The sequence below is a fragment of the Elephantulus edwardii genome, unplaced genomic scaffold (assembly GCF_000299155.1).
Source record: "Elephantulus edwardii isolate Elephantulus edwardi_28Jun2011 unplaced genomic scaffold, EleEdw1.0 scaffold00166, whole genome shotgun sequence".
NCBI lineage: Eukaryota > Metazoa > Chordata > Mammalia > Macroscelidea > Macroscelididae > Elephantulus > Elephantulus edwardii.
In genome coordinates, this window is record NW_006399916.1 from 6,565,893 (window position 1) to 6,587,654 (window position 21,762).

A 21,762-nucleotide genomic window follows, 5' to 3' on the forward strand; every position below is an offset into this window, starting at 1 on the left:
AATTTTTTTTAGGTCTTAGTTTTTTCTGAGTGTTAATAATTAAGTGCTAAGTGCTCTTGTAAAAGTAGTGTATTACTAATACACACCTTTGATACAAGTGTTGTTTCTCTTCTTTAGGCCTTAAATTTAGAGCCATTGAATTATATGTGGAAATAGTAAAGTCTTTGCTATTTCAACGATTTAAAGTTACTCTTATCTTTAGATCTTTAAAAATGTTACTACTAGTGTTAATGTAGGGAGAAGTTTCCTGGGGGAAAAAGGAAATCCATATCTACGTAGTATAACTGTCAAACTAATTGCTCCTGAGGCAGAAACAACCCACAGCTGACCCTCCCGTGGGTTTTCACAGATAGTAAACTACACAGGAGGAGATTGCTCTTCTTTCTCCTGAGGAGCAGCTGGTGGATTTGAAAAGCTGGTGCCTTTGGGTTGGCAACGCTGCTGCTTACCCATTAGGCTGCCAGAGCTCCCTTAACTCATATATATTTTCCTAGAGAATTCTAGTATCTCACTAACAAGAAGGCTCCTCAGGATTTTACTGAAAAACAGAATGTTGTCCAATTTGTTTTACTATCTGGAGGGTTTGATCCAGAGTGGTTTCAATGTGCTTATGTCCACTTAAATCTTAAATATCTGGCTTTCACCCCTTTTTCTCGGCAGAAGCCCTGGTCAGCCAATAGGCAGTGGTCCTCCATTGGGATTGAAACTACAGACGTTTTTAGTCACTTACGTTTCACTTCTTCCAGATGATGTAAAGAGTAAGTGCCAGTAAAAACAGTTTTTTAAAACATATATTTGCTTCATTTTTAATTTAACAGCTTTAAGTAGCAGCCTGGACAGATAAAGCTTCATTTTTAATTTAACAGCTTTAAGTAGCAGCCTGGACAGATAAACAATTTATCAAATGTTACCAAAATAGTTTCCTTTTTCCCAAAATATTCAAGTTTAAAAGTGACTGTTTGAAGTGAAATTTTCTACAACGAGTTAACTTTCCATTCAGCCATCCAAACCCATTCGGCTTGGCGACATTAATGACCACATCCACATTGTGACCACGTTCTTCCTACTTCCTTTGAGCGTGGGCACATTTTCCGAGCCCTGTCCCTTTGCAGATGCTGCTCTTTGAAGCTGTTCTCATTGGTGGCTCTCAGGTATGAGCACCTCCTGTGTTATTGTCCCAGTCCAAAGCTTGTCTGTAGCGTGTCTGCAAGGCCATGGTTATAGAGGCCTCACAGGACTTTTCAGACCAGCAGGGTGGCTGTTTCTATGGGTTTGGGTGTTGTTCGACAGTGAGACCTTCTACAGTGGTTAGCCAGGCACCATCTGCTTCTGGACAGGAAGAGAGTAATTATACCTTAGTAGGCTTGTAAAAAACGCCAACTCCAGTCACTGCTCACCACAGAGCTCTAGTGGACTTAGAAAAGTTACACTGCCAACCCAAAGGCCTGTGGTTCAAATCTACCAGCTGCTTCATGAGAGAAAGGTGGACAGTTAGTTGCCTTTCTTGATTTACAGCCTCGGAAAACCTAGTGGAGGGTCTGCTAGGAGTTGATTCTGACTCAGTGGTACACAAGAATATACACCCACCCCCCTCCAAGAAGGATGTAGATTATGCTCATTGACATTGATGGCCCCAGAGGTCATGATCCCGATCCCTAGGACCAGCAGCTGATCCCCAAAGGGCATTTGGCTGTGGTTGAGAAGTTTCTGTAACTTCCCCCTGTGGACTCTATACCTGTATGTCTTAAAGGATAGACAAACATGCTTACAAAAATACTTTCTGCCAAATCTCTGGATGCTCATGTGTGTGGTTCCATTCTCCCATCCCTATATGTTTGTCCTGCCTGTGTGTCCACTTGTATGTTAGCATTTATCACTGATAATGCAGACACAGGATTTGTAATCACTGATGATGCAGGGTGGTGTGTGTGGTAATGTTTGCTTTGTTCCCTATGTCTCTCGTGCCCTTTTATGTAGTGACATGTGGTAACCCTACTCTATATTGTGATTGCATCTCCCTCCACCCAACTTAGCAGTGTCCACTCTGGTCACTGACTTTTCCTGGTCACCGTACAAAAGTGCACTGCACTCAGGTACATACTTGTGCCATTGTATGTTAGCAGGATTTCTTGAAGTCGTTTTAGAAGCTGTGCTTTTGTTAGACATCTAATTGCTTTTCAGTTTCAAAATTGAGAAAAATAGTTACTATTTTTCTAGAAAAGAGAGACCATGGGTTTAGAAAGAACCTGAATTTAGGAAGAAAGTTGAAAATAGCTATTCTGTCAAAGATCTTTGACAAAGGCATTCTTTCCCCTTTCTGACGCGGTGTTCCTAGTCAGTAAAGCGTACAAGAAGTGCTGTTCTGTTTGCTGAGCAGAAGTACTAACTCTGAGAACATCTCTTATTCTTGCCTCTGTGACTTGTAAAGTGACTCACAAGTGTATGAAATAATCTTTTTCATTTTACTTTAATATCTGCATAGAGTGATGTATCTGTAAGTCAGAAACCTTAAAGATAGGCTGGCTAAGGGAGCTCTGGTGGCCTAGTGGCAGGAAGCCGCACTGCAATACCAGAGGTGCGCGGTTCAAATCCACCAGATGGTCTGCTGGAGAAGGAGGGGCAATCTCTTCCTGTACCTGTCAGACCCAATTTGACGGCACACACACACAAAATAATAAAATTAAAAAAAAAAAAAAAGATAGGCTGGCTATATTTCATGACTAAGTTTAAATTTATAGCAAATTAATGGGTTTTATTGCATTAGAAAATAAACAGATAGAGAAGAGGATTGAATTGTCAAAGATGTTCTTTACTTTGCTAGAACTTAGAAGTTTCTTTCATAGCAGTTTCTTTTGTTTCTGGAGTTAATATGGGGATTAATTCAAATCTGCCAGCCCTGTGGGTCCCTCTCATACAGCGTGTGTGAAATAGCAGGTGGCCTTTCTGGTGTTTGTGGTTTAGTACCAGACCTTTGACTATGAGATGGACACTGGGTATTGCCCGGTTTCTTAGGGTGTGAGTGGGTTTTAGGCAAAGGATAGCATTTAGTAAACTTGTGCTACAAAGACAGGTAAATAAAATGTTTTTATTACTGTTGGCGTAGTAGTTTTTCCAGAAAATTATTTCCAGTGGATGCCGTTAGTATATTTAGCTTTGTGCTACGTAGCTTGGAAGCTATAAAATACATTTACTACCCTTCTAGAAACATCTCAAGATGTCTTACAAATGAATTGTTCATTGTCGTCAAGTCAGAACTGACTCAGAACTTACTCTGGTAAGTTTTTAAAGACATTTAATTCTGCCTAGAATGAGTGATCATTCTACTCTGAAGAAGTGAGAAAGCATCTAGATATTTCCATCAACAGCATGACGTAGAGTTCTCAGCACAGCTCACATTAACACAATGAAACCCAGAGCCTGTCTGTACAGTACAGCAGATGGAACACTTAACTGAATAGGAATGAAATGAAAATAGTGATTTTTCCAGCAGTGCATTTGAGCTATAATTTACAAAACACAGAATTGAGTGGCTTTTTGTATGTTTACAAAATTGTGCATTTGTCACCACTATCTCATTTTAGATTGCTTTCTTCCCCCCAAAGAGAAAGCCATACCCATTAGCGGTCAGTTCCCTTTCTCCTCTCCTAGTCCCTGGTAGGGAGCTTTGGTGGCCTAGAGGTAAGAAGCTGTGCTGTGATTGCAGACTGACTCCACCAGCTGCTCCAAGGCAGGGAGTTGGGCAAGCTCCTCACGTGCACTTTATTGCCTCTGAAAACCCACTCGAGGGTCAGTTTTGAGTTGGCTGTGACTTGATGGCATCTGACAACAAGGATGACTAATGTTTATGTGTGCTTATTTGCAACTGTGGTTTTTGGTGTTCGCCTCCCCCCCCCCCAGGTGGTTTCCTGTTGAAGTTCATTCAGAAAATGAGCACTCGACGCTGGTGTGCTGTTCCCATTTTGTTTCTGTCCAGAGCTCTGGCCAGTGTCCCCCGATGTAAAGCACTAGGGATTGAAGGGCTTCTTGTTCTCAGGTAACTCACTCTGTGTGTGTGTGTCACATGGGTCATTTTCCAGTTTTGTTTTCTGCCTGCTGTAACTCACAGAGTGTTTTTAGGTGATACCATCTTTGGGAGGATTTGTGAACTCTTAATTTTATGTATGAAAGCAAGTGAATTTAAAAAAGCCTATTATTTTAGACATGTTGCTAGGAGAGACTATTCCTTGGAGGGGACATCATGCTTAGAACGATGGAGGGTGAGCAGAAGAGAGAACGCCACTCAAACGGGTGGAGTGAACATGTGGCTGCAGCAATGGGCTCAAGTGGCAGAGATGATGAGGATGGCACAGGACAGGACAGGGTTCACAGGGCCGTCATGCTCGGCAGCACCTAACAACATTATGTAAAGTTGGACTGACTTTGTTACGAATTACTATATTTCAATTTGTACTACAGCATGTGCTGTTGGATTTTGATCACTTCATGATCAGCAGGTTTTTATTACAATAACGTAGAAGGAAGTAAAAGGCCAGATAATAGTATTGATAAGATACTATTCTGAAGAATGTAAATTACTACTTTAAAAGCAAATGGGGGAAAATGTATATCTTTATATGGGAATCTTTATTTTTTAAAAAAGATTTGTTTCATGTTAAAACCAAGTTCTGACAGATGCCTTACTAGAACATGATAGAGTTGAAGTTCTGACCATGATCATTTATATTAGAAATTGCAGATACGGTAGAGCAGCTTGTCAGTTCCTATCAGTTCTGATCTGTGGCAGTAAGGAGCTGTATTTTCACTTTCTGCTCCCAGGGATGTTCTTCAGTGTACCATGATAACACACCAGATTCTGCTCAGAGGGGCTGCTCAGTGCTATCTTCTTCAGACAGCTATGAATTTGCTTGATGTGGTAAGTTTGTCTCTTGTATTTGTTTAATTTTTAATCTGAGTGTATGAGTATACAGGGAGACGTGAACAGACCTGGGACTGCTGTAGTTCGCAAAGCTGCTGGTCAGGTCAGCTCTTGGTGGGTAGCTGGGAGCTCAGCATCAGAAGAAGGGCCCCGCCATCCTGACTTATGAGAATGACTTGTGCCTGCACTGTCTGTCCAGTGTGGTCTGTGCTGACACCTGCTTTCCTTCCAGATGTCTGCTAAGTAGTGTCTGTGCTAAGCAGAGGGTGCCTACGTGCTGACAGGACTGATTGAGCCCAGATGGTCTTAGTAACTCGGGACACTGAGTATGAAAATTGATAATTGGATATAAAATGGAAATTGAACCCTTTCAGGAGGGAGAATTTCATAACTTTTGAATCTTCCTCTGACTTTCTCAATTGTTTATGAGTGGCATATAATCAAAAGAACACTTAGGCCCAAATCTGTCTCCTGCTTCTAGTTACATTCAAGGCATAAAGTTTGGTGAGCAGTAATATGCTCTGTTTTATTTATTCTCACCCACGATCAAAGTGTTCCCCCTAAGAACACTTTCATATATTTTCACCCTGTTTTCTTGTTGTATGTGTAAAGCAGATTTGGTTTATATGAGAATTGCAGACAGTGAAAACTTTGTTTTATCTGAAAATTTACATACATTTGCATTCTAGTCCAGTATGTGTGTATGTGTATAATAAGACCATTTCTCAGGGGAGCTCTGGTGGCCTAGTGGCAAGAAGCTGCCCTGCAATCCCAGAGGCGCATGGTTCAAATCCACCAGATGCTCTGCCGGGAAAGGAGGGACAATCTCCTCCTGTACCAGTCAGATCTGATTTGACGATACACACACACGCGCGCGGGCGCGCGCGCGCACACACACACACACACACACAAAATAATAAGACCATTTCTCCATGTCTTCCAATAAATTGTCATCCATGGAGCTATGTTATCTTTACAGAGTCCCAGTAATACTCTTGCTGAGATCCACCCCACCAAAAACAAGCCCCTTACTGTTAAGTCCATTTCAGTTTGAGGGATCGATCCTCCATCAGGACTCTGAGGCTGTAAATCTTCATAAGAGCAGACTGGCCTGTCTTTGTCCTGTGGATATGCTGGTGAATGCAAATAAAGGACCAAATAGTAAATAAATATTTGGGGACAACTTTTCCACTCTGCCATGGTAGTGAGGTGTGCCATTTGTGAGCAGCTGTAGTCAGGTGGTGGTGCACGAATTCTACCACCAACTACCACTGGCTGTTCCCTCCCACAAAGCAGCTGAAATGGTTTATAAATGGCTGGGCATGGCTGTGTTAAAATAAAACCTTATTTAAAAACAGTGGGGGATATTTGCTGTACATGCCCATTCTTGACTAGAATGAGGTATCTTAATTTAAAGTACATAACCTTAATGGAGTGAAAAGATTCAGGTTGTTTTCCTTAGTCAAATTGTAGTTTTCATGCCTTTGAAAAATGATTGCTTTCTGGCTTAAATTTTTGCTTTTATATATATTTTTCTTATTTAAGATTATAACCATCTTATCTATCATAGTGACCTTTGTGTTTAAGAAAAATGGACATAAGTAATTTATAAGTGCTTTCCAACCAGTATTTTCTTTTTAAAATTAGGGTTATGGGTTTTTTTTGGGGGGGGGCGCATGGGGGAAGAAAGGAATCAGGCCAGAAAGCATGAAGGCAGGGAGCTAACAGCTTGGAGAACTGCAGCCCCTATGCTATGCCTTTCTGGTTTTTTATTGAGAATCATCAGGAAGAAAACAAAGGAAAGGAATCATCAGGAAGGTAAACAAAGGAAAATCACAAGGGAGTAGTAAACAATAACAAAGGATCATGGGGAAGTCTTTTGTAATAAGGCCAAATTCTTCTTTATAGTTTACCTTTATGCGTATCTCAAGAGGGAAGGATTCAGTAAATACAAACTAAGAATTAAGTAGACTCTTAAGTATTGCCTTTAATGCCTACCCTGTAAACATTTAAGAATTGCCTTAGTGTTACAGGGTGAATTCTAGCTTGTATCAGCCTCCCTCCTATCCTGACATAGCATTTGGTTTATTATTAATATTAAATTTGATATTTGGCATCCCACATTTATCCCCTTTTGTTTTAAGCGTAATTTAGTGGTCATCAAGGCGAGTATGATTTCTTCAGGATTCATTCTTTCTTGTTCTCTTCATCCTTTATATATAATCAGACAAATAGAACCGATTAAGCAAAATAAGTTCACAAAAATACTTCCAAAATTCCCCCTATGATCAGAAGGATTCAGGTCAGATATTCCTTGAGAGTCTGTTTTTATTGTCATAACTGCATTCCTTAAAGGTTGGTTTCTATTGTCATATTGCCACAGACAGTCTTGTCAAAACCAGTTCCGATTGATCTCCTTTGTCAGCATGTTCTTTGCCATTCCCTGTCACTCCCCCCCTGAGAGAGATTTCACCCTGGTTGATTAGGAGAGGGGCACCACATTCTCTTAGCTACTTCCTGCTGGAAAAGGGCGTTGTAGGTCAGGTCCCATGGTGAAGATCTTCTCTCACTACTCTAAAGGGCCCCTTTGACAATAGGGAACACATAGGCTATTGTGGAGATTGATTTTGGAATTTAGATGCATTGTTTCCAGTTGTGCTTAGGGATACAGGTTCATATCCTTCATATCATTTTAACATGGAACTGTTGAAGCCTAGAAGACACAGATTTAACTAACAAGTTAAAAATACGTGGGCCAAAAATGAAAAGCAATAATATTCCAACTAGAGGTTCTAGCAGTGGCAAAAGCCAAGTTACAGAGGGAAGATAGTTCTTAAAATAAAAGGCTTATAATTAAGAATGCCTAGCACAGGTGCCCAAAAGAACTGCCTATGAGGTTTTCCGTCAGTTCCAGCAACTAAGGAATAGTGGGAAGAGAGTGGACCTGAGAAGGCTTATAGGACCAAATAAGAAGCTCTTGTATCCTGGAGAAAATGGATAGACTTACCAGCAACATCACTGCTCACCCACGGCTCTTCTGGGAGGACCTGAATTGTTGAAGCATCCTCCTTTGTTGCCATCTGGGAGCTGGGGCCTCATCAGTCCTCTGTGGATTCAGCCATCAGGACCTGATGTGGGCAGCCCTTGCCCTAGTGTCCTTCAGAACCACACAGCAAGTGATTGGGAGTGTCCTCTCTGCCCCCTTGCCTACCTGTGATTCTTGCTTGTGACACTCTCTCTACTAAAGTGGCCCAGCTTTCCACAATGGAAGCAATTCTGACTTCCTTTATTACCTTTGGGTGGTGTTGACCATTTATTAGTAAGACTTCCTTTTCCTAACACAGGTGCTAAATTGGCAGCAATAGCTGCCCTAATAATTTTGGCCATTCTCTGGTCTTTTCTCTCTCCCTCTAGATCCTGGTTGTTAAAGACAGTGGCTGCATGTTTTAAAAGTTCATTCAGATTACTTTGAGGCCTTATTGCCATGCACTGAAGATGGAAAAATTTAAACAAATATATAAAAAAGAATTTTGAACAATATTATATTTTAAGTTTAAAGCTAGTAATATTATCAGTGTGATTGTACAAATAATTTCCAATCCAAAGAGATACAGGTTCCAATGCAGTTCCTATTTTTCATAAATGTTTTTGGAAAGAAAAATACTGTAAATGTGGGTGTAAATGTGTAAATGTTCCACTATTCCTCCTCCATGCCATGATACAGTGTTATTAGCATGAGTAGTTATAAATCCATTGCCTCCCTTACACTAACTTAAAGATTTGGTATTTCTATGCTGACGAGCAGAACCAACAAGGCTCCAATCAAAGAAGCTTCCATAGGAAGTATTAATTAAAACTCATCTTTGCTCTTCTCAGTATTGTTTCCAATTTAAAGATAAAGAAGGCAACTGACAGAGAGGAATATCAGGATAACCTAAAGTTGTTACTGGTGTCTCCATGAAAACTATGCCCTTGAAATACCTACTGGAGAGATAAAATATTACCCAAAGCTTTATAAAGCCATTGAACTAATTTTAACAAGAGAGTATTAGAAATATATGCCCAGTAGCTGGTATTATCTGCCATTTTGCAACTTCGTCCTTGTCAAAGTACAGCCTTTTTTGACTCGTCTTGGGGTTTCATGTTTTTCGAGGGCACCTACAGCATTTCTGAGCCTGTAGAGATATAAGCTATTCCTCACCCTCCCCTAATAATCCCTTTTTCCATGCATTAATTAGAGGTTCCCTATAATATATAGGGTGATTGAATTTTAAACTCCTCTATCCTGTGCCAACCTCACTGTCTCTGACACACCTACTCCCATTACCCCCATCACTGAATCAGTCCACCTCATAGAGGGTCTACCTCTCCTGCACTGTCCTTCTGCCCTCCCAAGCAGGATGTCCCTCTCCAAGGACTGGTTTCTCCTTGCAGCAAGACCAAGGTATGTCAGACAAAGCCTCAGAAAAGTAGGATAGAAAAAGTTTAATGATACTGACAGTGTTAAGTATACTTAACAGTGATACTCCGTTGGGAGTGCCAGTGCTAACCTAAAGTCATGCTTTTCTGGTGGTTCAAATCCACCAGAGAGCTACCAGCTGCTCTGCATGCCAAAGATGGACAGTCTCCTCCCACGTGATTTACAGCCTCTGAAAACCCATGGGAAGGTCAGCTCTGAGTTGGTACAGACTGGATTACAATAATACTCCTTTAAATAATAGAACTGCTTGCATTCACTGTGATATTATCTCATCCAGTTAACAATTTTTAAAATGCATACTTAAAAAAAATCTCTCCCTTTCTCTTCAAGGAAAAAGTGTCTTTTTCGGATGTCTCCTCTTTTCTCATGTCTCTGAGAGAAGACGAATCCTTAAGACGAGGAACTTCATTGTGGACAGAGGTGAGATTTTAAAATAATTCAATGATAAGATTATTTAAAACTTTATATAACTTTTTTGTGATCTAATTTATTACTAATCATTTGTGTAAATATTAATTACTGTAATATTTGACAACAGAGGATACAAGTTTTTGTATATTGCTTTGAGTAACGTTAACAAATAATGCCACAGAGATTTTCCATTTTATTCCACATTTACCTCCTGCTCTGAGCAGGATCCTCTCCTGTGACCTCTTTGAAGGCATCTAGCAGCGGTAGTGGCCACCATCAGTTCTTCTGGTCTTGGGATACCAAAGGTTAAACTCCACATAGTTTGTTAATCCTGCACTAATTGTTTTATTGTGTCTTGAATTTTCTTCATTCTACTTTTGTCCAGACAGACAGAGACCAGTAGTTTCATGTTAAATAACTTCACACAAGCTTTACAGACCCCACATCGTAATAATCAGAGTAGGATGTTGAACTGCTCTGTGAACTGTAATGCCAGCTACTTTTCCTGTCTCCTGGGTCCTGGTCTCTGCTCAGGAGCTGCTGGTGGTTTAAACCCTGAGAGGGTCCTGAGGCCCTAGAGTTTGCTGGTCAGTCCACCTAGGTGTTTGGGTTTTCTTTTTAATTTTGGTGGTGGGTTTTTTGGTTTTTGGTTTGTTTTTGGGTTTTTTTTCAGTGTTTGGTTTTGATTAAGATGTTTATAGCACTTTGCCACCCCCCTATTGGATCCCACATAGATATATTTGCAACGTGTGTGTGCAGAAATATTTTCTGATCCCTCTCTGGTCATTGGTATATTCCTTTTCACTGGCCCCTTACCTTCTGCCTTTGTATTCATTTGTCTTACTGTTGTGTGCCATCAAATTGAAACTGTCCCATAGCTAACCCTCCAGTGGGTTTTCAGAGGCAGTAAGTCAGATTAGAGCAGATTGCCCATCCTTCTTCTGCCATAGAACAGGACAGTGCATGTGCGTAAGGTCTTTTCAGAGGCTGTGTGCCTTTTGAACCTCTCCATGTCTGCTCTTCTTTCGTGATAGTGTATTGGTCATCTCAGTACTATTTAGTGCCTGTTTCCTACTTAGCTGATTTTGTCTCTCTTCTCAGCTCTGGTAACCAACAAAAAAATATTTCTTTCTGTATGTAAACTTCTTTGCCTTGATGATAGCAGACTCTGCCCTTTGGGACCAAGTTCTTTGACTCTGCATAATGTCCTTTGGAGTTAACGTATGCTGTGTTGTGTTGTGTGAAATCTTCATCCTTCACTGTTGTATAGTATTCCATTGTATATATGTTCCATACTTTGTTTATTCATTCATCCACTAATGGGCTCTTAAGTTGTTTCCATCTCTTTGCTATTGCAGTATTGAACCTGGAGGATTCAAAATGGTCAGAGAAAACTGCAAGCTTCTCTCTTTATAGTAGTCTATGGGTTTGGTTTTTTTGGTTTTTTTTTTGTTTTTTTTTTTACATGTTAAAAATATATCCAGAAATTGAGTCTGCTATCCTTTTAATGTCATTTGATTCTCTTGGGACGTTACCCATTTCATTTCTTACTTGAAACATCTTTCTGTTGTATTTGCCAGTGGTTGTCAATGTTATTATTCTTTTCAAGTATTTAGCTTTTAAGGTTATTTATACTTCTTGTGCATTTTCTATTGTCTGCTTCATTTATTTCTTCTCTAGTCATTAGTCTTTCCTTTGTTATGCAAACCATAGGCTTTTTCTGATAATTTATTCCAATTGTTGAGTTAATATAGTGATTTCGTTTTCCCGCCCTTACTTTATTTCCTTTGTTTTGATGTGTGCATCTGTTGCTATAAATTGACCTGAGTCCTGCTTTTGCTATTTCCCAAAGATTTTGATATGTTGTATTTTCATTCTGATTTGCTTCTAAGAATATTTTAGAGTCACACTTTATTTGTTAGAGTGCTATTCCATTTCCATATGTTTGGTTTTGTCACCTGGTCGTCCTCTTTATGATTTCTAGATGTATTGTGATGGGAAAGTCTGCTATTAGGAACCTCTCTAAAGTACTGAAGAGCAGTGGTGTCTCTCTGGAGAGTAAGGTCCGTCTGATACAGGCCATGGTCTTTGCAATCATTTGTTATGCATCAGAGTATTGGACAGTGACTAGGGAGGATACAAGGAGAGCTGATGCCTTTGAGCTGTGGTGCTGAAGAAGAGTGTTGAGGGTACCATGGACTGCTAAGAAAACAAACAGATTTGTCCGGGAAAGGGTTAAACCAGGCTGCTCCTTGGAGGCAAGGATTCTGAGGCTCCATCTAACATACTTTGGACATGTTGTAAGGAGAGACCGGTCCTTGGAGGACATCATGCTTGGGAGGGTGGGGGGCAGGCGCAGAAGGGGAAGGCCCTCTATGAGTTGGATTGATTCAGTGACTGGAGTGATCCGGATGGGTAGGGCTGCTGTACATAGGGTTGCTATGAGTCACAAGCAACTGTACGGCACATAACAACAACAGTTTTATAGCATTGTGAGCTTTGTGTTGCCCGTCCTTCTCCTGCAGAGGATCAGAACAATGTGTCTTCAAGATTGCAGCACAGCTTCTTGCCACTAGGCTACCAGTGCTCATTTGTGTGATTTTGTTGTCTTTAAATTTATTGAGGCTTGTTTTAAGGCCCAAGAAATAGTTGGTTCTGAAGAATGACCCATGTGCACTGGAAAGAATGTATGTTGTGTTTCTGTTGATGAATTATTCTTTGTATCTTTGCGGTCAGGTTGGCTGACTGAGTTAGGATCTTCTTTATCTTTTTTGTTAGTATCTTTTGTTCTGTTTTTCATGGGAAGTGGTGTGTTAATGTCTCCATCTGTTATTGAGATTAGAAAACACATACATGTATGTTTAAGGTACACACATGCACATATACACACATTTAGTCTTTTTTTGGTCTCAGTAGAACTCATTAATAACAATAAATGGCTTATTTCTTGGTTGCATTCAGTTACATAAAATTTTAATGAAAGTTTACAGAGACTTAGGTTTTCCATTCATTCATTTTTGCTTTTTATTCCCTGTCCACCACCACCACCCCCCCCCCCACCCCCGTTCACTCTTCTCTTTGAAAAGTGAAAGAAAAATTCTTTCATTGTTATACAATCCCTCCCCCCAGGTCCACTGCACTGTGTGCACCTTTCGTTCTGGACTCCTGTCATGACAATAATATCTAATCATATATCCCTTTTAAACAGTTCTCTCCCTTATCTGTTTCAATGCAGTATACATTATTTATCCCATCTTTCTCAGTCCTCCCTCAACCCTGATGTCAGTCCCGTTTTTATAACAGTGGCACTATGCAGTATTTGTCCTTTTGTGACTGAGAAATTTCACTCAGCATAATGTCCTCTAGGGTCACCCATTTTGAATAATATTGCATGAGTTCCTTGTTTTTCAATGCAGTGTAGTATTCCACTGTGTAAATATACCACAGCTTCTCTATCCATTCGTTTGTTGATAGGCACTTAGGTTGTTTCCAACTCCTTGCTATTGTGAACAAAACCGCAAAAAACATGGGTGTGCATATATCTGCTTGGGTGTCAGTTATGGTCTCTTTGGGGTATATATATTCCCAGTAGTGGAATTGCTGGGTCAAATGGTATCTCTGTTTGCAACTTTTTGAGAGAGCGCCATATCGCCTTCCACAGTGGTTGCACCATTTTTACACTCACCAACAGTGAATAAGGGTTCCAGTTTCTCCACAACCTCGTCAGCATTTGTTGCTTGCTGTTGTGTTAAATTTTGCTATTCTGACTGGGGTGAGATGATATCTCATAGTTGTTTTGATTTGCATCTCTCTTAGAGCTAGGGATTTTGAACATTTCTTCATGTGCTTGTTGGCCACCTGAAGGTCTTTGGTGAAACATAAAGTAAATTTATTGTAGATCAAAGAAAATGAGCTTAGGAAAATCAGAGGCACTTGTCCAATTAGGTTTTTAAGTAAAACATTAACTCTTTTCTTTCCTAGCTTTGTGACTGGCTTCATTTTAATGAGAGCAATTTCAGACAATCCTCAAATTGTAGCTCCATTGGACTTCACGAGACACCATCTTTGAATGCTTATGTAAAGAACCTAGTTCAAGAATATATTAAGACTCCTGTTGAGGAAAGAAGTAAGTCTGATACCTTTTGTCTTGTTTTTATTATTGTTAGTACTTTATATTGGTTTGCTTACACAGTTCATGTATATTTTGTTTCACACTACCCCTCATTCACATTGTGTATCATACAGTCATTCCCATTCATTATGTTTTATAAAATTAATCACCATTAAACTGTGCCTGCCATTATCCTCTCTTTCCAGATTCCTCTCAAATCTTTCCCATTTCGTTTACTTGCTCCTCTACCAGATTGTGCAACCCTATGGTTTCTCCATTGCCTGCCCTCACCGCTCAACTCCCTTTCCTTACCCCCTTGATTCCCATACACATTATACTAGCTATCCTCCTAATTGAACAATAATATTTTATTCAGTGCTTGTCCTTATGAGACTGAGTTCATGTACCTTAATACTCTCCCCTCCCTCCCAAGTTAGGTACTAATTTTTGAAATTGTTAGTGCTTTGTCTTGCGTGGTATTCCGTCATTTGAATGTACCACAATTTCTCAGTGCAGTTCAGTTGTGATTGGACATTTGGGCTGTTTGCATGTTCTTGTGATGGTAAATAACACTGCTGTGAACATTGGTGGACAGGTCTTCATTTGTGCCTCAGTTCTCATTTTCTTGGAGTATATTCCAAGCAGTGGAATCACATGGAATCTCTGTGTTCAGTTTTTTTGAGAAAATACTAAACTGCTTTACAGACTGGTTGTATCATTTTTCAGTCCCACCAACAGTGTATGAGGGTTGCTTGCTATTAAACTTTGCTACTGCTTCTGGGATGAGATGGTATCTCATTGTGGTTTTTTGATTTGCATCTCTCTTATTGTCAGTGATTTTGAGCATTTCTTTCTATGTCTGTTGGCCATCTGGATGTCTTCCTCTGTGAAAAGTCTTTCCGTGTCTTTTGCCCATTTTGTAATCAGTCTTTTTCTTGTGGAGGCCCTGTAGGATTCTGTAAACTTTTGATAAGAGACCCTTGTCTGAGATGGTATTGCTAAGTGTTTTTTTCCAAGTCAGCAGATTTCCTTTTTACCCTACTGGAAGAAGATTTTGATGTGCACAGGGATTTAATCTTTAGAGGGTCCCATTCATCAATTTTAATCCTCTCCTGGTTGTGTATTTCTGGTTGTGTTTGTCAACATCTTTGTTAGGCTTTCTAACCCTGGTCCCACTTTGTCTCTTATAATCTTTATGGTTTAGAGGCTGAGACCTTTTTTTTAACATTGTATGTGCATTAAATGAAAGTTTATTATGTATTCCATGATTTGTATACTCAGAGCTGCACGCTGTTGACAGCAGACAGTTGAGCAATGAATAACGATGACAAGAATTGATGTGTTTTAGCCATGATGTTGGAGAAGACAAATGAATATCCCATGGGCTGCCAAAAGAACTAACAAATGTGTCTTGGAGAAAGTTTAGCCAGAGTGCTCCTTTAAGGCAGAGATGACAAAGCTTCATCTCACATGCTCTTGGACATGTTATTAAGGAGAAGTTATTCCGTGGAGAGGGACATTAAATGCAGAGGGTGAGTGAAAGAGAGGAAGAACCTTAATGAGATAGTTTAGTATGGTGATGGCAGCAATGGACTCAAGTGTGTCAGAGATGATGAAGATGGTGGAGGATAGAACAGATCTTTTGTTCATAAGGTTGTTATGAGTTGTACTCAACTGGAGAGCCCCTAGCAACAATAACAAGAAGAAATAAAATGAATGCAAAGAAAGTAGTAGATGTTACTAATTTAATTTCACAGAGGATGAAATGAAAATCTCAGGGAGCTTATTTGACTTGCCCAAGATCTTACAGCTGGTTAGATACGGGACTGGCGTCTGATAACTGGTCTGAGACACTACAACCTCATTGTTGTCTTCCTGTGTTTATGTGAAGAAACTCTCAGCTGGCAACTGAGTATGGAATTGACTTTGAAGTCATCATCTTGTGTTTACTTTGTATTGTGAATGGCAGTTAGTGATAGTACATGTAACAGCTCTCTACCCACTCCCTACCTGTGTGTCTCATTTCCATTCATCCTTCCCACCTTCTGAGCTGTATCCCTGAGCAAGCACTGCCCATTGATCTCGTATGCTTGACTATTCTGAGGAGTGTTATAAGCGTATGTGGTCAATTTTTAGTTGACCCACATAGGTGAGCTCAGTCTCAAAGGATTACTAAAAACCATGGGCTCGGGGGTTCCACCCATCCCTGTAGGACCAGCAAGCCTGGTTATGTTTATGATTTTTTTGTTTTTACTCTTACTTTCTCCCCCCTTCTATCTAAGACCGTGTACCGTGATCTCAGAGCAGTCAGCAGTGGTGGCTGGTCACCCCTCAGTTCTTCTGGTCTTGGGATGGTAGAGGGTGACACTTGTGTGAACAGTGCATGGAATAATTCTTTTTTTCTTTTCTTTTTTTTATACTAGTTTATTTACAAAATTCAAATACATTGTTTTTCAGACCCGTCCAGTTTCACTCACCCCCCCCACCAGACTTATTCTTTTTTTCCATCTTGTTTGCTGTTCTTCACTATTCCTTAACAGGGAGAGACCAATAGTTGTGCCTTTGGAGGCTACTCACAGTTTTGAAGACCCCACGCTGTCCGCAGCCAAGTGGGCTGTGGGACATGTTTGTGGGCGGTGCTACGCTGGCTGCCCTTGTGTTGTCTGAGGGTTCACTGTGTCAAGGGCCCATGACCAGCAGCTCATTCCCTCAGAATGTTGGTAGCCTTGGTGTCGTCCCTGGTAACGTCCTCACAGAGCCTCATGACACAGCCTGTCCCCTTGGCATGCCCTGCCCCCTTGGCACGGCCTGTCTGGGTCTCCTGGCCTCTCTCCTCCCTGTTCTGCCGCCTCACCTTTGGCTCCCGTAGTACACCTGCCGTGCATTGGCGTTCTTCTGTTTTTCTGCCCATGACAAAGCATCTTTACATGAGCTGCATCATGTCTGAAGTGTTCTCTCCTTCACCTGGCTCACTCCTGCTGTGTTTGGCCCTTCTCAGATGTTTCTTCCTGAAAACACTCCCTGACTCCCCAGAGGACAGACAGCAGGTCCCCCTGGGGTGCCCTCCGGTGGCAGTGAGCGTGTCTTTGTGGCCCTTACTTCAGTTGATAACTTTACGTTTCTTTATTGGTTCTGCGTTTCATTGTCTGTATGTTTATAGTTTAGTGCTTTTCTCTATCTACCTTAAATCCCATGAATTTAGGATTCTGGCACCCAGGGCAGGACAGGGCTTGCAGTAGACAGCAAAGATTTACTTTAGTCATATTCACCATGTGCATGTGTTCATATTTGAATATGTAAAATCATGTCAGTGTTCATTTTTTAATGTGTATAATAACAATGCTCCGTGTTGTAGGCTGTTCTTATGTGTTCCGTGTGAGCTGTATTTCTCTCATAGTTCACTGTAGATGAGGTATAATCACGAGAATTTATTAATACTTTGTAAACCTTAAAACGTTTTTATTCTCAGGAGACAGCTCCTGTCTGCCTGATTGGTCTGAAGCAAGACGTGTTGCCGTGATGGTCTTGCTGGCTGTGGATGTGGAGGAAAGGAGGGGTTGTCCTGGGTAAGTACTTGAAATGTGATGCGAGCACTTTCCAAATACTGGTCAGATTTACACAGGGTGTTAAGGGATTTTGTGAGTGGTGATAGGGAGAGAATTAGAACATTGGCAACAGAAGTAGTAAGATAAAAAGAAATGTTTTAGATTAGGAGTCTTTAATAGGAATAAGGACATATTCTTACTTAAGATGGGAAGCTCTGGTGGCTACCACTAGGTAAGGAGTTGTGTTACATACTCAGAGGTACATGGTTCAAATTCACCATGTGCACAGTAGGAAGAAGACATGGAGTCTCCTTTCTTACAACATAATGCCTCTGAAAATCTGCTGGAGGTTCAGCTCTGAGTCATTTCCGACTTGATGGTACATCACCACAACTTGTTAAATAAGAAGAGCATCAACACTGACAGAGCCTTCTAGTCAGAACTGACTTCTAACTGACCTTCCAGTGGATTTTGGAGGTTCTGAGTCTCATTTGGGGCAGGTTGCCATCTTTCCCCTGTGGATTGGCTGCTAGACGCGAACCTTCAGAAAGGTGCCAGCTTTTTGGGTTAGTCATGCAACTCCCTGCAGAAACATCTGCAGGGATCACTGGTTACCATATCAGAACAAGGAGTTTTGAGTTCCTAGCATAGGATTAGGTTAAAAGCTCAGGTAGCTTTTATGGGTAAGGAGTTGTGCTGCCAACTCAAAAGTAGGTGCTTCAAATCACCGGCTGCTTCATGGGAGAAAGATGGGTGGTCCTCTCCCGTGTCATTTTCTGCCTGTGAAAACCCACCAGAGGGTCAGCTGTGATTTGGTTCTGACTTGACAGTGCTCAACAATAGGATGTATAATTTTAAAAATCATAATAATACAGATAACATCATCTTGTTTATATTTTGAAAATGTGAACAGATCAATTCTCACTAGTTTTTGCCCAAAGCAGCTTCATTTGGTAGTATATTGCATGATGTACACAGTTAATTTTATTGGTATCAAATGTCTGTTCTAAATAAATTTTTCATACTGAAGTTGCATATATAATTTTTTCCCAGATCCTTAATTATGCTTCTTCATTTTGTTTGCTGTCTCATTTTCCGGATAAGCATACTTGTACGACGGAACAGTTGGCTGTAGGATTTATTTCATACTTGTCCCTAGAGTCAAGTACAGCTGAGTTTTCGTCCCCAGTGAGTGTCTGATTCACTGAGAAAACACAGGCCAAAAGGTCAGCAAGGTTATCAGAGGGAAAGTCAGTCCGTTTGGAGTGTCCATAGCATCATTTTGTCCCATTGAATGACATAGGCAGCCAACTCCCTAAATGATAGGTGGGGAAGCAGTTTCTTTGTACTTTCAAAATGCTTGATTTGGGCATGTCTTTTAATATCTAGTGGAGAACGGAGAATACAGAATGTGTTAAGGATATTCTTAGACCCTCTCCTGGATGCCCTTGTGAAGTTTGGTACAAATGCCTACATGCCCTTGCTGAAAACTGACAGATGCCTGCAGTTGCTGTTGAAGTTATTGCATACTTGCTTGTTGAGAGGTTCCGGTGCCCACGATGGTGAGGATCAAGAGTTTCTGTTGGGTTCTTGACTGGTACGTCCTCAGTATTGAGAATGAGACGGCTTCTCTGACCTTTGATGACACACAGTGCATCAGTCACTCAGCAGATGTTTGTTGAGTATCCTCTGCACCTTTGCCCCATGGAGTCGACATTCTGGTGGCTTACACTCATTGGTCCATGGATATTTTTAGAGTATGGTCACATTCTTTTTAAAAAAAATTGAAAATTATCTGTATCTTGCATGTTAAATTAAAATTCATTTACTTATGATGCTAGATGTCACAGAGCATAAACTTACACATGAAAATGACAGCAATTTATGATTATTTAGCTTTAAATATGTTCCTCTCTGAAAACCTTTAAACTAAGACTATAATTACACAGAAATTGTAGTGGTAGGAGGTAGAGGTGTGAAGCTTTCCCCTCAAACTCGACACAAAAGGAGAAACACTTCAAGACCTACGATCACATGGGGGCTTGTTGAAAGATGAGCCTCAATTCCCAGTCCTTTCTGTCTAGCTTCATTAGAATTTCAGAAACCTGCTAGTTAAATATTAAAAAAGCATTAGGTGTTAGGCTAAAATTGAGAGTAATGTTGAGAAGATTAGAATTTAATGGTTATGAAAAACTGATTTCTGAATCTTCCTATTTTTAGTGTTTGTAGCAGAACCAAATAAAGAGCCCATTTTTCCAAGTTTTCCGCTCCTGATGGCCATGAGTCAGAGTACGATAGCCTTTCTTAACTAACAGACTGCATGCTCAGTGCTTTGAAGTGCAAGGCTCATTCACAGATGGCTTTTCACAAGAGCTGTGCTTCAGTGGCAGTGTGTTATTTTCACCTTCTCATTTTTACTTGTAATTTGAACAGAAGTTTACGAAGCAAGTTGGTTTTTCATTCACTCATTCATCACATTTTGATTTAAAACACTAATTACAATACCCCAATGTCTGCTCTTCCCCTTAGTGCATCTTGCCTTTTCCATCACCCATCTAAAAAAGATCTATTTAATTTTTTACACCTTCCCCCTCCTAGTAGTGATTTTACACAGTACTTTCCCTTTTTGTACTTTATTTTATACAGTCATTCATATACACTCTGTTTTATTCATGTACATTGTGTTTTACACAGTCATTTGTACATATTGTCGTTTTGTAACTGACTTAGTTGAGCATGAGGTATGTCTCTAAAAAATTCTTTCATTTGATACAAATAATAGAATGTGTGGTAGTTATGCAAAGTGGTTCAACATTTATGAACTCAACACCCAGCCTTGGTGCAAATGTTCATCTTCCATTCTCCCCTTTTCTGTTTTCCTTTTTGTCTAACATATACTTTAAAAATGATTTTGTCTTGCCTGTAGATATGCTAAGCATACATTAAGCTTGAAATGTTTTCTTACTACAAGCAGCCTTCCGTTCATGAGTGCCCCTCCTTGTGGCTCATGAGCTCCCTGCTGTCCCGTCTTCATTGTGTGATGACACCATTGTCTCCTGCTGCCAGACATCTGGGCTGTGCTCAGGTTTTCCTGTTACGTACAGTGCTCCCTTATAAACCTTCCTCCTCATCTCCTAATACATCCACCTGAGTCTGTCACTCATTGTCTTTGAGTGAAAACCAACTCCTAACTGACCCTCTGGTGGGTTTTTAGAGGCTGTAAAACACACAAAAGGAGATTTCCCATCCTTCTCCTGAGGAGCAGCTGGTGGATTCGAGCCACTGGAGGCACCACCTTTTGGTTTGTAGTGCAGTCTCCTACCAACTATGGCACCAGAGCTGCCTACATAAATGTAAACAAGTTATTACTGTAAAACGTTTCCATAGTTCTTTTTCCTTTTACATAGAAAATAACTGCAATATTTTTTGTCCTATTTGAAGAACTGTACCTTGAGATACATTATGACTATTGGTTACATTGAATTGATAGGACCAGTCCATTGTCTTAAATAATGCTCCCTCACCTGTCCTAACTGCAGACTGGATTTGTCTCTGTTCAGGCCGGGGTCCTCCTGGTTGAGTCTCGTTTATTTCCTAGGTGGTGGTTGTTTTCTGGATTTGATTCATCTCATACATCTTGTTTGACTTTTCTTCCCAAGGTAACTTTCTAACCAACTTTGGTACCACTTCACTTGGGATTGAGGTTTTTTTGCTCTCAGTGACTTAAGGCCTAGACTAGAAGACGACGAACCATAAACCCATCCTGGCTGTCTTCATTCACAAACACTGTGCATGTTATGGTAGCATGGTGTTCAGTGTGGTGATGATGACGGGTGTTTGAGCTGAAAGCAAAATTGAGGTTCTTCTGTGTGGTGATGTTAAAGCCCATTGTGGTCGTGAGACTAAGACTGGAAGCAGTGATTTCCTACTTGTCATTCTGTTCTCTGTTCTTCAAGCCTAAGTTTCCTTTGTGAGTGTCAATTTCTTTTAATCTAATGAGACAAGTAGTGTTTATGCTGTTGGCATAAACTTGTGTTTGTAGTTCTTGTTGTTATGTGCCGTCGAGTCGTTTTCGACTCATAGCGACCCTGTGCACAACAGTCCTAAATCCTGCTCTATCCTGCACCAACCACACTGCCTCCAACACACCCATCCCGATTACCCCAGTCACCGAATCAATCCATCTCATAGAGGGTCTTCCCCTCATGCGCTGTCCCTCCACCCTCCCAAGCATGATGTCCCTCTCCAAGGACCCGTCCCTCCTGGCAACATGTCCAAAGTATGTCAGACGAAGCCCCAG

The 21,762-nt window shown here is 40.6% G+C and overlaps 1 protein-coding gene across 1 annotated transcript in view; it reads left to right on the top strand.

Annotated features, from left to right (window-relative positions):
- TARBP1 (TAR (HIV-1) RNA binding protein 1) overlaps window positions 1-21,762 on the top strand; it is a 91,378-nt gene that overhangs the window by 17,694 nt on the left and 51,922 nt on the right. Inside the window, exons 6-12 of the mRNA XM_006895395.1 lie at window positions 661-758; window positions 3,898-4,033; window positions 4,816-4,912; window positions 9,726-9,815; window positions 13,788-13,932; window positions 17,390-17,483; window positions 18,852-19,024. Coding sequence (XP_006895457.1) covers window positions 661-758; window positions 3,898-4,033; window positions 4,816-4,912; window positions 9,726-9,815; window positions 13,788-13,932; window positions 17,390-17,483; window positions 18,852-19,024 — 833 coding nt within the window. The remainder of the gene's footprint in view (window positions 1-660; window positions 759-3,897; window positions 4,034-4,815; window positions 4,913-9,725; window positions 9,816-13,787; window positions 13,933-17,389; window positions 17,484-18,851; window positions 19,025-21,762) is intronic.